This window comes from Triticum urartu, chromosome 5A (assembly GCF_056163025.1).
Source record: "Triticum urartu cultivar PI428250 chromosome 5A, HENAU_Tu73, whole genome shotgun sequence".
Classification (NCBI taxonomy): domain Eukaryota; kingdom Viridiplantae; phylum Streptophyta; class Magnoliopsida; order Poales; family Poaceae; genus Triticum; species Triticum urartu.
Window position 1 is genome coordinate 493,476,909 of NC_141877.1, and position 17,204 is coordinate 493,494,112.

The following is a 17,204-nucleotide window of genomic DNA, read 5'->3' on the forward strand; positions in this document are numbered from 1 at the left end:
GTACCCGCCAACAAAAAAATGTTGACTTTCGACAAAACATTTGAGTTTCCACAATGCTTTCCAAACCCTGCCCCGGGCAGCAACGGAGCAGCTGGTTATAGCTTTATCATCCAACACATTCTCAACTAGTAGCTTGTACGCTGACCGCACAAAGTCCAGGACAGACACACGCTCCTTCTTTGACTTTATGCGACCCATTTTCCATCTTTTAAAAAAAGGATAGAATACCCTCTAAGGTGAACTCGTATTTACAACTATTAAGCTTCCTACAGAGGGAACCCTCTTGTGCATCGAGGCTAGCGTACCACATAGGATGCAGTTATCAGATGACCTTTGTTTTTCTAGGGCATTAGTCCATGCTTGTGTGGTGTGTACCGTTGAGGGGGTAGGGGGCTTCGTACTGTGATCGATGCATGGGCGAACGAGGATACATTGATTTCTCTCTTGATTTTTGGTGGCGCTGTGGGTGTGACCGAGAGGGGGTGCCGGTTGATTTGTGAGGGGAAGGATTCGTTGCGCTGGTGGTTGTCCTCTGCTCTGTGTCACCCTCCTTCATTCAACTTGCTAAGGGAAGGGGTCCATTTGACTGTTGGGTGCACGCTAGTCTTCCTCGGCTCCGTTCGATGACTTAATTTCATCCTTCTGTCTTTTACTTGATGTTGCTTTGGTTGTTGCATTCATTGTGGCACTAGGGATGTGTAAGTGAAGATTGTGGGGCTCTGATGTTCTAGTGTGTGTTTGGGCGGTCTTATGTGTTATCATCGGTTCGAATGGTGTTGGTTCTTTTCATCTTGAGTGTGAGTCCTTTTTGTCGGATTAGTCTGTCGGGTGGGTTGGGTTGCCTCTTTTTTGGCCAATGCTGGCGATGGTCACTATGTATAGGTGTGTGAGCCAACACTTGGTTTATTTGTATGGTTTCCCATCTTGCCTTGAAATTCAAGAATATTCTTAGATTTTAGCAGGATGCCACCATCATGAAGGAAAACTCGAAGCTCAGTACATCTAAAAGCCCACATAAGTTAAAGAAAACATTGCATAACGTTCAACAAACACTAACAATATAATCACCTAAAGTAATAATAAAGTGGACCTCAAAATAAATGCGGCATGACTAGACGCGTATTCGCTTATGAGTACATGTTACTTGAAAACAATTTAGTTTCACTCAACAGTTCTGTAGTTCACAGCAACATCTTACAAATGTCAAACATTACACCATTCCCAAAATATAATAGAAGATACAACACTATCAAACTTTGTCAACAGTGCAACCAATGACGATCAATATTTTTCGTCACGTTTCTTGTTGCTTGTCTCGGTTACATAATTTGGCCATCAACCATATTATATCCTACTCTATATATCTAAGTAAACGACCCCACTTAAATGCACATACAAGCAGAGTCAGAGCTATTGTCACAAATTTGGGCAGTCTAGGCCGAAGGAGAGCAAAATAAAATAAAATTGGCTATGCTAGCTTGGTAGGCCTTTTGGGTAGTGTTTTCTGGTGGGTTGGGCGGGCCACAACCTAGGTTTGTCCCCATGTAGCTCTGCCCTGCATACACGTCACTCACATCATTAAGCATATGCATGTCTTTCACATATTAATATTTAATATTTTTAATTTTTTCAACAACAAATAATTGTGCCTGGATGTCAAAAAGGAATATAACACGCATCCATCTTCTATTTATCTTTAGGTTTATTAATGTTTATATGGTGAAACTGTGGCATCGTATTATTCTCATATGTTTTTTTTTACAATTTCTTCGTTATAAATTTTCGCAGCAACGCATCGTGTATTTATACCTAAATAGTTTATCCACACTACTTTTATTTCTCCCAACATACACACATGCCATCCCATCACACATGTCACCTCATAAAATCATTTCCCCTACTTTTCAGTTGCATGCTCCACCTACTACCTATTTTTTCTTATCCATGCAACTCATCATATAACTAGTCTACGTTTTCATTCCCTATTTGGCAATCACACATCCGAAGTTAAGTAAAACCATAATGTAAGAACCGTTGGCTATTTGGTTAAGGTACCATAACCTATCAGGAATCATATATTTTAAAGTTGTAATAAAACAGCAAACATGAATCGGAGGAAGTATCATATTTGACGTCTTGTTTGTCTTCTTTAAAAAGAATTTCTTTCCTTAGTGAAAGACTTCGCGGGATTAGCCAGACGCCTATGACGATTTAATCATTGATGTTTCATGTACATATGCGTGGATGACCATGTTGCCTCAGAATTTTAAGAAACAATGTGTTCAATATTTTTGGATGACTTGGTTCCAATTTTTAAGAAACAATACTGTATGTCTTTTTCCCCACAAAAATCCCTTTGTTACCGAGACCTCCGATACGCTACAGTGACACAGCACCACAGGAGAATCTCACCCGTCCATTAGGCCAGGTGTCATCCATCCGGCCGTTGGCGCGGGCGTGCCACCTCACCCGTTGTCGTCTCCCACCTCTCGTCTCCTCGCCCAGCGATCCCCACTCCCACCTCGTTCCTCAGATCCCCATTCCCGTCCAAGAAAAAAAAAACTTATACTGCGCCGCCTCCTCCCCGGCCGCTTCCCCGCGCTGCCGCCGCGCTATCCGCGGGACCTCCTCTACCCGTCTCCCCGCCCGGTGCTGCTCACTGATTTCGGCGATCCGCATTGCGGGTAGGGTTGGGTTGGAGTGGCCGGCCGATCCGCGGCCCCGAAGCTCCGTCGCACGGTTCTTGGGGCTCGCGCCCGCGAGCGCTGGACCGCGCCGGCGACCTGCTGCCCGGACTTCCTGCCGCGCTGCCGCAGCGGGCACGCGGCGATCGCCACTGGTTGCGCTTCGAGGTACGTGGCCCTAAGCTGCTTGGCACGTGGTTGCTCCGGCGCATATAGATGTGGATACTTCGGGGAATGAGCAGCGAGTGCATGCAGGGCCGAATCGGGGGCTAGGCAACAAGATCCGGCGAAGAGCAACCCCTGATCGGTTGCTCTCCACCGCCACTCCCGGCAATGAGTAGCGGCGGTGGCGGCGGCGGAGGAAGCCCCAACAACTCGGAATGGCGCTTCAACCAGACACTCCGCAACGTGCAAGGGTCAGTCCCTGAATGAGTGCAGTCAATAGTACACCCCTCACAAAGAAGGAGTATCATGATTTAACAGTTAGGAATATAGAGTTTGATATATGAAATAGGAATACATCAGTATTTCAGCCTTTTGGAGTACATTTTTAGTTTAAACATCGACGGCTTCTGTCCACTTACATAGTGTTCCTGTCTAAATTTTACTCCATGATCATAATTAGATATACCACTTACTGTCTGCTAGTATTGCAAAGTCTGTCTGCTTGTAACCTTATAGCAAGAGCTTGTTGCTATTTTTACCCAATTCTTTGTCAGAATGCTCAAAGGACGAAGCTTTCCTGGGAAGGTTATGCTAACCCGAAGATCCGAGCCAATTTCACCTCCTGAATACTCCCCACGCTCTGAGAATGATCGCTATGAATATGAACAAAATGAAGGCTCACAGGAGGTAATGTGTCATTTCTCGGCATTGCTTTGTGACATATGATAGTCCAGATTGTAATTGGTGATATTCTACTTGTTCAGGTAGAAGGGCAAGCATCTGGAAATACGACTGACAACATCAGTTCTAAGAAACCAATTTCACCATCGACAAGTAGCGTCAATTCATTACCAGATGCCCAGGGTTTAGTTTCCGGGGCTAGAGCAACAGATTCCGCAAGGATTACCAAATTCACAAATGAACTCTCTAGGCCAGCTGTTATATTAGGTATGCACAATTTCTATATAGGATTGATTCAAGAGTTGTTAAGTGCAGAATTTGAATTTTGAAATCAACATTGAATTTATTTGCTGGTTTGGAAATTTATTATTTATATGTAGCTTCTATTTGGTCATTTTGATTGCAACCCAAATGAAAAAAAATGCAAATTTTACCAGAGTGACAATCTAAATATGGTGAGTTGTTTCCACTGACAGATATTTTTTCTCACTTTAGGTGATTTTCTCAGTTTTAAAGTTTTAACCATGCAAAATTGTTTGTAATACTGAATTACTGAGACGGTAGTAAATCTGAATTTTATATTTACTGAACTTGTGGCATTATAAATTAGTTTATTAATTCTTTACTGGTTAATGGGCACCATATTTTTCTAGTTTCAGGTTTAATTCTGATTGGATTTTACGGTAGTTGTGTACTTATACAATATTGTTTTTCTGTTTAATTTTCATAGCTTGTCCACAGAATTCAGTTGTCACTCACTGTTCTACTTGATTATGTAGATAAATTGCGTGAATTATCTTGGAGTGGCGTGCCACCTTATATGCGACCTAACATATGGAGGCTTCTTTTGGTGAGTAGACATATAACATGTTTATTGTGAGATAATGTGACCTCTTTCTAGTGTGGTGTTTCAGTATTGAATTTAATAACAGTTGGCTACAGGGATATGCACCACCCAATGCGGATAGAAGAGAAGGTGTTTTAACGAGGAAAAGACTTGAGTATGTTGAGTGTGTTTCTCAATACTATGATATTCCGGATACTGAACGCTCTGATGAAGAGATTACAATGCTTCGCCAGGTAACATTTCAGGCCTGAATTCGCATCACCAGGTCTGCCCATTTTTCATAGAATACATCAATCTTTACTCACACACTGTCTTGTAGATTGCTGTTGATTGCCCAAGAACTGTCCCGGATGTTACATTTTTCCAGGATCCTCAGATTCAGAAATCCTTGGAGCGCATTTTATATACCTGGTGAGGCACTGCACTTGTCTGATTCATCTTGATTCTTCAATAAAACTGTCCTATATATATATTTTTGAACATGCATTCTGATTGGTTCTGCTAAAAGCACTAGCCTTTTTTTACCTCATAGTTAGGCATTGCACTGCTTGATGAATTCTGGTGGAAAATGATCAGATGGGTGGAGTTTTTCATGAAACTTGACCTCTGATGCTGCCAGAATAATGATTCTTCTTTGCTTTTCTCCACTATTTCCTAACACAACAATGTCTCATTTTCAGGGCCATCAGGCACCCTGCAAGTGGCTACGTCCAAGGAATAAACGACCTTGTTACACCATTCTTGATTGTGTTCTTATCAGAGCACTTAGAAGGCAATATGGACACTTGGTCCATGGAGAACCTTTCTTTGCAGGACGTTTCTAATATAGAAGCAGACTGCTATTGGTGTCTCTCGAAGTTTCTGGATGGCATGCAGGACCATTACACCTTTGCACAACCTGGAATACAACGCCTTGTATTCAGGTTGAAAGAGTTGGTTCACCGAATAGATGGTAATGTTCTATCGATTGACATATATGACTTCCCTTCCTATTATAACAATTAAGTATAGAAGGTAGTTTGACAATGGATCTCCTGGTAATAGATATCAGTTTGGCTGATACTCAAAATACTGACATTGTCCTGTGACATCTTCCATGTATACAGAACCTTTATCGAAGCACATAGAGGAACAAGGGTTGGAGTTCCTTCAGTTTGCCTTCCGTTGGTTCAATTGTCTTCTGATACGTGAGGTTAGTCTAGTCAAGGGGCGTTGCTTCCATGTGATGTTTACATTGATGTCCCTTAATACCTCATACTGCTGCAGGTTCCATTTCATCTCGTGACACGCTTGTGGGATACGTATCTTGCTGAAGGAGATTATCTACCAGATTTTCTCGTGTACATATCAGCTAGCTTTTTGTTAACAGTAAGTGAAAGTACTCCTTGCCCTGTACTGATTGTCTAGTATGTACCCTGTTTTCATTGTGTGCAATCCAGCTTACGGATTTCCACTAAAGATTTGGATTCAGAGTGATGTTCCCTTTGTCTCTTTCTTCCCCAGTGGTCGGAGAAGCTGCAGAAGCTGGATTTCCAGGAGATGGTCATGTTCCTCCAGCACCTCCCGACCAGGAACTGGGCGCACCACGAGCTCGAGATGGTCCTCTCCAGGGCGTACATGTGGCACACCATGTTCAAGAGCTCGCCCAGCCATCTTGCCAACTAGGAGGACTAAGCGGCTGTTGATCATGCCTGGGAGCAGGCGGCGGAGCAGTCCAGCTTCCGTTGTAATGTAGACTCACATATACCCTTCCCGGAGGAACAATGGGGGAGTTTCATGTTTATTTTGGGTGCTGTATTATGAATATCTGCTCCGATTAGTATATCTCGCTGTGAAACTACCGTCTCGATGATAATGAATATATCTCATTGGTTTTTGATGCAATTACCGTATTCTTTTCAAATCTGATGGCCATTTTGGCATTTTGTTTGAGTTATTTAGAGTTCATAGCCCAAACTTTCTGAAACTGTTACTTTGTCTGAACATGCAAACGCAGGCCTAGTGTCACACCGTGCGCAATGTGTTATAGACATTACAGAATGTCCATCCGCAACAAAGATATCAAGATTTCGATGACAGTGTTTGGCCGCCATTATAATCCCTTTGCTGGACTCGAGCACTCGAGATGTCATTAGTCGCGTGCATTTCGCTGATATTTGTTGATGAGAAGAAATAGTTGGGATTCTACAAAACACACACGCACACACACCAAATCTGCAAAAAGTTTTGTCCCGGTTCAAGAGGTTGAGCAAGCCAACCAATTCGATGTTTTGGTGCAACTGTGAAAGGGGTCGCAGGAATCAGACACCGGATTTAGAGGGTGTTTGTTTCCAGGGACTTATTGGTCTAGGGACTTAAATAAGTCCCTATAAGTCCCATCTAAACCAAACAAGAGAAACTTATAGGGACTTAAAGTGGCCATTTGGGATTTATGAAATAAGACTCTCAAGAAGGGACTTAATATAGTCTTATAGAGACTTATAAGTCCCAGGAACCAAACGGGTAGGGATTTTTTAGGGACTTGGGACTTATAAGTTGGGACTAAAAAAAGTCCTAGGACTTATGAATCAAACAGGAACTTAATAGGTAGTACAAATCAAGTTTTTAAATTTCAAAAACAGAGAAAATTTCCAGACCTCATAGAAGTATGCAAACTTTCGGAAATTATTTCAGATTTTGATGTATCAAAATTCATTTACTTTTAATGATTTTGATTAAATTTAAATATGCTTGAATCTGTCTCGAAGTTTTGGGATTACAAATATTTTGAATTTCTGTTAACCACCGAAAATTTCGAAACTTTCATTGAAATTTCGAACCCTCGAACCCTAGCCCACCACCTCATGCATGGGGCCACCATGTTGTGACCTCAGTGACGCCCCCAGACCAAATGGCGTGGTGGCCGCTCGCTGCCGCGCCCCGCCGCCTCCGCAGACTCGCTGCCGTCGCCTTCTTCTCCGCAGCGCCCTCCCACGGCTGCCCGCTCCACGCCGAGCTCGCGCGCCGCGGCGCCCCCGCGGCCGCCTCGCTCGCCCTCTATTCCCGCATCCGCGCCGCCACGCCGCCCACCCCCTACACCTTCTCCCTCCTCCTCGCCGCCCTCGCCTCGTCCGCCTCCGGCGGTTGCACCCGCCTGGCCGCGCCCGTCGCCCACGCGCACGCGCTCAAGTGCGGCGCGCTCGCGCACCCCGTCGTCACCAACTCCCTCCTCAAGCTCTACTGCGCCCTCGGCCTCCTGCCCCACGCGCGCAGGGTGTTCGACGACTCGGGCGCCGCTCTGGACGCCGCCTCCTGGAACACCATGGTGTCCGGCTACGGCAAGAGCGGCGACCTGGCAGCGGCGCGGGAGGTGTTCGGCAGAATGCCCGGGCGGAACCTGGTGTCCTGGAGCGCCATGGTCGACGTGCTTGTGCGTGCAGCGGAGTTTGACGAGGCGCTGCGGGTGTTTGATCGGATGATGGGGGAGGGTTTCAAGCCGGATGTGGTGGTGCTGGTGAGCGTGCTCAAGGCATGCGCTCATCTTGGTGCCGTCGAGAGGGGTCGGTGGGTCCATCGGTATATGCAAACAGAGGGGTTTGCAGGGACGCAGAGGAATGTCATGGCCGAGACCGCCCTGGTGGACATGTACTGCAAGTGCGGGTGCATGGAGGAGGCGTGGCGTGCTTTTGACTCTGTTCGCTGCCGTGACGTCGTGCTGTGGAATTCGATGATCGGGGGGCTTGCGATGAATGGCCATGGCAAGCGTGCTCTTGAATTGTTCCAAAGGATGCACGAAAAAGGTTTTGTGCCAAATCAGTCAACCTTTGTTGCCGCTTTGTGCGCGTGCACCCACACAGGTCGTCTGGACGAAGGGAGGAAAATTTTCCAGTCGATGCGGCAGCACGGGATCGAGCCACAGAGAGAGCACTATGGGTGCCTAGCTGATCTCCTTGGGCGTGCAGGACGCGTTGAGGAGGCTGAGGCTGTCTTGTTGGATATGCCAATGGAGCCACATGCGTCGCAATGGGGTGCGCTGATGTCGTCATGCCGGATGCATAATGATATTACTGTCGGCGAACGGGTTGGGAAGCGGCTCATTGAGCTAGAGCCACAACATGGTGGTCGTTATGCTGTTCTCTTCAACTTGTATGCAGTCAATGGTCGATGGGAAGATGCAAGAGCCATTCGGCAGATGATGGTGGACAAGGGAGCGAAGAAAGAGCTGGGTTTCAGCTTCATGGAGTGAAATGGTTGCTCCATGAGTTACACCCCGGACAAGCCAGATCTATGCACTCTTGGTAAGATACTAATGTCTCGTACTGGTGTACTCCATCTGTCCGGTGAAGAGTGTACATCTAGAGATTTTAGGACAAATTATGGAGTGAAGTAAAAAATGCATTGGAAAGATGCAAGCCACCGTCTCTCTTCTTCTTCTTCTTCTAAGCCTTTTGTCCCAAACAAGTTGGGGTAGGCTAGATATGAAACCCTTTCACGAGGACTTCCCAGGAGGTCACCCATCCTAGTACTACTCTCGCCCAAATGAGTTTCATACCCAAAGGACTGGCTAGTTTTTACGTTGGCTCGCCAAGCCTATCACAACCCTTATATATGAAACCTTTTCACGAGGACTTCCCAGTAGGTCACCCATCCTAGTACTACTCTCGCTCAAATGGGTTTCATACCCATGGGATTGGCTAGTTTTTACGTTGGCTCGCCAAGCCTATCACAACCCTCCTCCTTTACCCGGGCTTGGGACTGGCTATGCTTAAAAGACATAGCCGGAGTTGCAAGCCACCATCTCTCTCCTCTTTAATTACCCAACCCCCAATGAGCTAAGTGCATGTAGAAATTAAGAAGACCATGTGTAGATTGTTATTGGTCTTGATTACCGTGTGATGAGAGAGAAGTATTTTTTCTACTTTAAAGTGCATTGGAAAGATAGAAATACACTCTTTTGTGGACAAATTTTGAAGCCAAATGTACACTCTTCACCGGACGGAAGGATCTGCCTTGATGTCGACAATAGTACCTTCTCTGTCACTTGTGAGGCTATCTATGGCAGCTTCATGTCCTCCTGTGGAAAGAACACAAGCTAGTCATGGCCTCATGGGAACCCCATCACGTCTTTTCTGCACCTGTTAACGTTTATTTTTCTGCTCCGGTTACCACCTGCAGTGACTGCTGGCGCTGTTCAGGTGCAACTTATTCTTGCCTGGAGAAGAGAGTGGCATATGCACCTCAATAATGCTTGTCAGAGAAGCTACAGAAGCTGATTTTCAAGAGATGGTCATGTTCCTCCAGCACCTCCCGACCAGGAACTGGGCACGCGCCACGAGCTCCGAGACGGTCCTCTCCAGGGCATACATGTGGCATGCGATGTTCAAGAGCTCGCTTGGCTATCTCGCCAGCTAGGAGGACTATGCGGCTGTTGATCATGCCTGGGAGCAGTCCAGATTACGTTGTACTCTAGACTCACACATTCCCTTCAGGGAGGGATCTTGAGGGAATTTTATGTTTGTTTGGAGTGCTGTATTATTAACATCTGCTCCGATTTGTATATCTTGCTGTGATAATGAATAGATATGGCATTGGCTCTCGATTTCTTCATATTGCTCACAAGTTAGGAGGCATGTTCCTGGTCGAGTTTGTGACAGCTGACAGTATAAATTAACTTGCTTGATGGCAGCGCCTTAATTTCTATCTGCTTTTACTTTCCATGAACATGTATGTACTCTACTGGGCCAAGGATGTACTCCGTATGAAACTGTCAAGCTGAACTCTGAACCAACATGCAGCCCAGTCTCGCACCATCCGCTAATGTGGAACAGAGCGTCTTCATCCACGGCAAGAAGTCTTCAGTGACTGTGTTCTTGTCTATTACACTGTTCAGGTGATGTAGGTAGGGCCGGTAGGGGAAGTAAGGAATAGTTTTTTTTAGGGAAGGAAGTAAGAAATAGGTGTTTTCTTGCTTTTCATAATAGAAAAAGATCAACTAAACTAAATCAGAGATTGTCATAGAGATTTACAGGACTGGTATTTATTCTTGGCGATGAAATGGATGGAATTTCTTGAAACATCATCAACTATAATCGAATTTGGAAAAAAGTTTTCTAGCTGCTGCAATAAATCAAGAAGAAAGCGGGCGCAAAAGAGATGCTCAATGAGAGAGATTCTAGACCGGTCATGGTCTAAAAAAAATGATCACTCCTAAAAGGGAGTTAACTGCTTCAAAGCATACATGAAACTTATCTCATAGAGTGACCTAGCCCCCAATAGCGAAGGATAGCTATTGACTTATTGGGAAATAAGCCTCCAATACATGCTTATCTTAAAAAAACTACTTCATTTTAGGTTTTCATGGCCGATTCAATAACATAGTTCGCACACCTCTTTTCAATTCTCTGGAGATAGTTGTCATTTATCTCTTCTTCCATATCCCTCCTATTTAGTAGAAAGGTTCCTGCTCCAGTTGGGAAAGCAATTTTTTGTTCAAATAGTATGTCTCGGGAGCGGATCATCTTAAGAATCAACCCATGGATTTCATATGAATGCTCATCGTTTCTAAGCCATAGGTTGTTCTTCTCTTATCGAACTGTTTGCTCGACCCAATCCGCCCGCCATTCATTCATTGTTCTGTTGTGGATTCGAACCACTAGCACAAATTTGATTTTGAGATCATTGTAATTCCTACATTATTGTCTTTCTCGAATTGTTTATTTCTCGCTTGGCCTTCCTCTAAGGTTTCCCATCCAAGGAGGGCAGAATGGTTAATGTGCGAAATGGCTTCCATAATATGGCTAAATGGTGTGAGTTGCTTCCTGCATTCCTCCTGTTTGCTTTCAGGATTCATTCCTAAGCTTACCTCAAGATCTAGGAAATGCTTATCGTAGCTTTTTCTAGGTTAGCTTTTCCACTATGCTTATGTGCTAAGGTTATATTTTTCTTGGTTTCCTCTATGGAGTGACGTGGTACCTTTTATGACTGTCTTTGTTGCCCCTTTTCTTTTCCTTTCTCAAAGGCATGTCTGCATGGTGCTGATCCACATTACCACTTCCTAATTATGAGAGTGGCAACTCCGGATGGATGAAAGATACCAATGATTGTGGCAACTCCGGATGGATGAAAGATACCAATGATTGTGGCAACTCCGGATGGATGAAAGATACCGATCATTGTTAGAACCTCTGCTCTAGGTTTCACGGTAGCTTCCCCTTCACTCGAAGCACACATCTAGTGCACTTATCACTGTCCAACCACAAGGAATTAACCGCCTTCTCAAACTTTCACTTCTGATTTGGATTGATTGAACGAGAAGAGAAATGAGGGAAAAAGAGGAGAAAGAGGTAGGCTTTGGGCTAACAGTAGTAAGATAACAGAATGGTGATTCGCAAGAGACTGGACTAGATAAGGTTAAGAGTTGTATGTCTTTTACTGCTCTGTCCCTGTTTTTTAGGAGCTAAACCAAGCTTTTATTGCTCAAAATCCGCATGGTGTGGAATACAAATCGTATCATGGGGTTGCCCCCTTTGTCCCCTCTCTCGGCTGGATTTTGGTCCAGACATTTCGCCCTGACCAAGAGAATGTGTAAACTTGGCTAATCTATCCGCATCCATGTTAGATGCTCTACCTTCAAAAGAGAAAATACAATTAAAAGATGTAGCTCTTCGGTTAATCTCCGAGATAATCGCTCCATACCCTCCCGGGCATGCTTGCAATGTCATTGACCACTTGCTTTGAGTTAGAGGTGGTGATGAAGTTGTTCAGAAGCAAGTCATCGGCGAGTACTAAACATTCCCGACACGCTATGGCCTCGAGTGTCACGACATCCACTATTCCTGCAATAACCAAGGCCGAGCTTTCAATGAAGTTGCTGTCCTCGTCGCGACATACAGCCGCCACCGCTCCCCGGACATGATTTCTCAATATCCTAGCGTCCACATGGATCTTGGAGAAACTCTAGGGAGGCGCCTTAGGTTTTGTGGGTACGTTCGCTGGTGTACGTCGCTGCTGGACAATCTTCTTTGGCAAAAGTTCCAGATCAGCCATGAAACGTGCAATGAATTGGTGAGTAGCTGATGGGCTTTGGAAAATCTGTTCATGAATTGCCTTTCTTCTCGCCCACCACAACGTCCAAAGAGTGACCACCATCCAAACGAAGGCAGCATGTGATAGTGTTTCCGTGTTTCGATCATAGCAAATAACCATTGCTTGGCACTTGGTTCTGTGGTCTCACCTAAGTGTTCAGCTAAATCACTGCTTTGTCCCTTATGTAAAGGGATGCCCTTAGAGGTGGGCTCCCTTTATTCAATAGGCTTGTTACTGCATGTCTCAACGGGTATTTCATGTCCTAACCGTACTAATACACATGCTGTCTGACCTAACAGAAGATCATGTGCCCACCTTTCGCCTACTTATGATTAATAATTCTCCATCCACATCAAAGTTCCACCAGGGTAAAATTATCTTCTCCAACCCCACGAAACAGTACAAGAAAAGGAAAAGGGGAACTAATACACATGTTGATAGCATGACAAGATGATTTTAACACAGTGGAACACAGGGATTTGGAATGGGTTATGCCAGGGATATATCCTGACCGGGTTTAACCGATGCACAAGGTGGACCAGGATCAAACCCCAGCCAGGGCGAAACCATAAGATTCAACTGGGATTTGGACCCGATTCCTACCAGGTAGGGGCTAACGGAATGATACCCTACTACATCTACAACCACGATGCACAAATCTGACCCCTCAAACGTCCACCGACGCACCCGGTCAGTGTCCGGGTGTATCCCCTAAAACCATTCTACCATTAGCATTAGGTCACCTTCACGACAACAATAGTTACAGTCCACCATAAGTGCAACATTCCAGGTAAGGTGTGACTAAAAACAGCACTAGACTACCAGCATACTTAAGCAGCAAATGAGCGAAACTTTGCCCAGCAATATCTCCTTAGCCGCTTTTCCGATCAAGTGTTCTCCTTGATGGCCTCGTCTATAGCTTCGATGTTGTCCCTCAGTATCTTCCACTGCACATGTAAAAAACTAGTGAGCTGTTATAGGAAGGAAGTGATGGTTTGTTGCTGCAAACCCAAGTAAAAGATCACACAATAGTTGGTTGCTACCAGAGTACCACCTATACAGCAAGTCGATCACAGCCAACAAAGACAATCATGGCATGTACGTATGTGGCAATAGGCCCGAACTTGACGTTACGTGCACACAAATTTAACATATTAAGGTACTTGTGATCATGTTCCTGTAACAGACAGCATGAGAGATGGGCACTGAAACTAAAATTATTCGGCTTTAAGGTAGGAGTATCCTCTGACGTGTCTTCATGCTAAAAAAAAGGATGTCAAAGCTTGCCAAGAAATTTTCACGCCGCCTACTAGATATTCTAATGTATCATTCACATTTCAGACAGATCATGATCTATCTTCTCAGGGTAACAGATTTGCTTTATGCGTATAGGATACAAATAGATCTTGAAATGCATCTTACCTGATCCATTGAAAGCGATATACCTGAAAAAAGGAAAATGAAATAATAAGCCGAAAAGCTATAGCATCATCTTGAACAATTATAACAGATAGTACATTCTTTTAAACTGAAAACATTACAGATAGTACTTGAGCTTGAGGGAAATAAGCAAAAAAAAAAATGCCAGCATGTGTACGTCCAGATTCCAATAGAATGCACCCACACTTAAGATAATCATTTCTGGCAACTGGTATTCAATGATACTGAATGAGTAGAACATAGAACGGTATTCTGGGTTTAAAAATGAAGTCAGTTGCATAGGTACACATTCAGACGTTTATTATACTCTCACAAAATCTAAGAACTTAACTCATTTATATCTATCAACTAGGGTAATGAAATATCTGTGATCAGAAGTATGAACCCCTGCTTCATCATTTGACCAAATATTGCATTTTCAACTGATCCAAGAAGTGCATAGACAAAAGGTAGTCAAGGATTAACGTCAAGATGTAAGACGCGGATTAAATGGGGGTAGTCTCTACCTACAGCTACAATAAGTATTTTGCAGAATGTCATGTTCATCACCTGCTTGAGCTTACAACATAGTGTGCTAAACACAAGGATGCTCATTTTTGTATGCCTGTTTCAAGATATGGACATCCATCCATTATAATGTTAGTGGGTGGGGAAGTCATATCAAGGCTGAAGACCCTTCATTGGTGTAACCAAACTAATTGCTAAAGGGAAGAATTTGTTATTGCACTTCCTCCTGGCTCATTCATAAAGCATTCACTTAATAGAGTGCTTTACACTTAACAGAGTGCCATTACCAAGCACGGACAATACAAAAAGCAATTACGGGCCACATGTATGTAGTTGACCACTAGATGCATCAGGTGTCCCCAAGATTTAACATATGCCCACCTTCCACGTAGGCAAAAGAAATGCAATGTGCTGACATTCAGATAATAACATATTTCAGATCCACATGGATTACAGCAGGGTAATAATACAATACGCAAGTGCACAGGCAAACATTCAGGTTTCGAACTCGAACATGCGTACTGTACTACGGAACAAGAAAGAAATGCCAGGATACCTTTGCGGGTCGGGAGGCTCTTGCCGTCCTTTTCGTAGAACTCGCGCATGTCGACCATCACCTTGCCGTTCCAGCTCCTCACAGCCACCCTCTTGTTCTTCGATATCTGAAGGGAAGAATGAAAAAAAATAAATCCACGGGTCTAGGGTTTTAGGGATCTGCCTTTTGAGAGCGAGCGGTAGGTTGGTCGGGAGTACGGAAACAACACCTGCGCGACGACGATGCCGTCGTCGGTTTCCTCGGCGGGGCCGTCCTTCCCGGCCGCCTGGCGCTTGGCCGGCGGCTGGCCGCCGCCGCCGCCGCCGAAGCGCTTGTTCCCCTTGAGCCCCATCTCCCTGGATCTCTCCGCCAAGTCTGGCTTCCTCAAATCCTCAATTGCTCAGCCCGACTCCCCGGCCGAGTTGGAAAACCGTTCGGGAGCATTCGATTGCTACCGCTCGCCTGGGCTGGCGGCCCATCAGGTTCGAATGTGGCCCATTATGTTCTTTCTTTTTCCAACAAACAAAGTAAAAAAAAACAAAAAACAAAGAACGTGTCGATATCGTGGCAAAGTCTAAATTGAGAGGAGCGGCATGTGCAGTGTGCCGAGATGATGATATTTGGGCAGCTCTTCTCTGGTTGTCCGGGGAATCATCGATGTAGTCACACTCGAGGCGTTGGCATGCAGAGAAGATTTGGCTCTCGCAGAAGACTTGATGATTCAAAATGTTATAATTGCCTCCGATTCTAAGCAGGTGGTGAACAACATTGAAAGAGGGAATAGTAGCACTTATAGTTGTACCATTACTGAGATTAAGCGGTGAGCTGGTTTAATTAATTGTAAGTTTATTTTTAAAGGTCAGGCATCAAACACTGATGCAGATAGGTTAGCTAAGTTTTTAAACACTCATCATCAGGGGCGACATATTTGGTTCATCCATCCCCATGATCCTTTTTGTATACCACTTCGTGTCGACTATAATCAATAAAGCTTAGTTATACCCCTAAAAAAACAAAGAACGACTTCTTCTAAAAAAACAACGGCGGGTTGACCCGATCTGAATTGTAGAGACCACTGTGACTAGGGTCAATTTACCGTTTACCCCACCTTTACTCTCTCTAGGCCAAAATGCCCATCTTATATTGCAAAAAATTATTTTCGGGAAACTTTCGATGTATTCATCTCCAATCATGGTAGTACAGCGAACACAAGAAATAAAAAAAATTATACCAGATTCGTAGACCACCTAGCCACGGCTACAAGCATTGAAGCGAGAAGAAGGCGCGCCGACATCAGCGTCCCTCTCTTGTCGGAGCCGCGCACAATTTGTTGTAGTAGATAGTCAGGAAGTCCTCATGCTAAAGCCCAATAAGACCAACGCACTAGAACAACAAGCGCCGCCGACGAAGAGAAGTTTAGATCAGAAGGATCCATCTTGAAAACACATGAACAAGGGCGTAGAAAGATCGGATCCGAGCAGATCCACCAAAGACATCCACCGATCGAATCCCGCGAGATCCGCCGGAGACACACCTCCACATGCCCTCCGACGATGCTAGACGCGCCACCGGGAAGGGGCAAGGCAGAGAGAACATTATTCCATCTTCAAGAAGTCGTTTTCGTCTCATCTTCCTGAGCAAGCCACAAACCCTAACAAAACTTGAAGAAGCACCTAAAAACGGAGCCCTCCCACCGGTAAGGACCAGGGTCCACCTCACACCCATGGTCGTAAAGCCACAGGAGACATGGTAGATCGGCGGTGCCGCCAATGGGAGGCAAGAACCCTAGCCACCTAGGAATAAGGTGAAGACTAAGTGTCTTCTAACTCAAGCCTCCCTAATCAGATGTACAGTTGACACAACAACTGGAATTGGTTAATAACGGGGTCCTGTACCAAGGGTAACGAACATGATGGAGCCTGGCCTATGCAGGGCCCACTAAGCCCAAGGGCAGATGAAAGCCCTACGGGGGAAGGCAATCAACGTGCTCTTCAAGTTAGGAGGGCGGCGGCGCAACCGATCTCACCTACCCCTGTAAACCCTATAGACCTCTCCTGTCTATACAAAAGGGAGGTCTAGGGCCTCATTGATCATCCAATCTCGGATCTAAAACTCTCGGTAGCAATCTCGTACACCATTGTAATCCTCTACATGAGGTATCCCCTCACCATGAATAACAAGAAGAAGCAGGATCTGGGGTATTACTCTTTGGAGGCATGAACCTGGGTAAATTGTGTGTGTAGACTTTGTTCTGGTACTTTCGATCTCGTTGTGAACCCTA

General features: G+C 44.9%; 3 protein-coding genes across 4 annotated transcripts; 2 read left to right on the forward strand and 1 right to left on the reverse strand.

Annotated features, from left to right (window-relative positions):
• Positions 1–2,492: 2,492 nt before the first annotated feature.
• On the forward strand, positions 2,493–6,261 carry LOC125510061 (Ypt/Rab-GAP domain of gyp1p superfamily protein). Its single transcript, XM_048675150.2, has 11 exons — positions 2,493–2,852; positions 2,940–3,100; positions 3,404–3,536; positions 3,614–3,797; positions 4,310–4,380; positions 4,473–4,610; positions 4,697–4,788; positions 5,058–5,329; positions 5,484–5,569; positions 5,644–5,745; positions 5,881–6,261. The coding sequence occupies exons 2-11, from the start codon at positions 3,018–3,020 to the stop codon at positions 6,040–6,042; spliced, it is 1,323 nt and encodes a 440-aa protein (XP_048531107.1). The 5' UTR covers positions 2,493–2,852; positions 2,940–3,017; the 3' UTR covers positions 6,043–6,261.
• A 971-nt stretch (positions 6,262–7,232) lies between these two features.
• LOC125510062 (pentatricopeptide repeat-containing protein At1g05750, chloroplastic) lies at positions 7,233–9,955 on the forward strand. The gene is made up of 2 exons (XM_048675151.2): positions 7,233–8,654; positions 9,532–9,955. The coding sequence occupies exon 1, from the start codon at positions 7,268–7,270 to the stop codon at positions 8,600–8,602; it is 1,335 nt and encodes a 444-aa protein (XP_048531108.1). The 5' UTR covers positions 7,233–7,267; the 3' UTR covers positions 8,603–8,654; positions 9,532–9,955.
• A 2,896-nt stretch (positions 9,956–12,851) lies between these two features.
• LOC125510063 (RNA polymerase II transcriptional coactivator KIWI) lies at positions 12,852–15,357 on the reverse strand. Of its 2 annotated transcripts, XM_048675153.2 has the most exons (4): positions 15,153–15,357; positions 14,945–15,050; positions 13,864–13,886; positions 12,852–13,388 (listed from the first exon to the last, which is right to left on the reverse strand). In XM_048675153.2, exons 1-4 carry the CDS (start codon positions 15,273–15,275, stop codon positions 13,329–13,331), a joined length of 312 nt encoding a protein of 103 aa, XP_048531110.2. In that variant the 5' UTR covers positions 15,276–15,357; the 3' UTR covers positions 12,852–13,328. The 2 variants fall into 2 exon arrangements, with proteins under 2 accessions (XP_048531110.2, XP_048531109.2); XM_048675152.2 differs by lacking the exon at positions 13,864–13,886.
• Between the last annotated feature and the right edge of the window lie 1,847 nt (positions 15,358–17,204).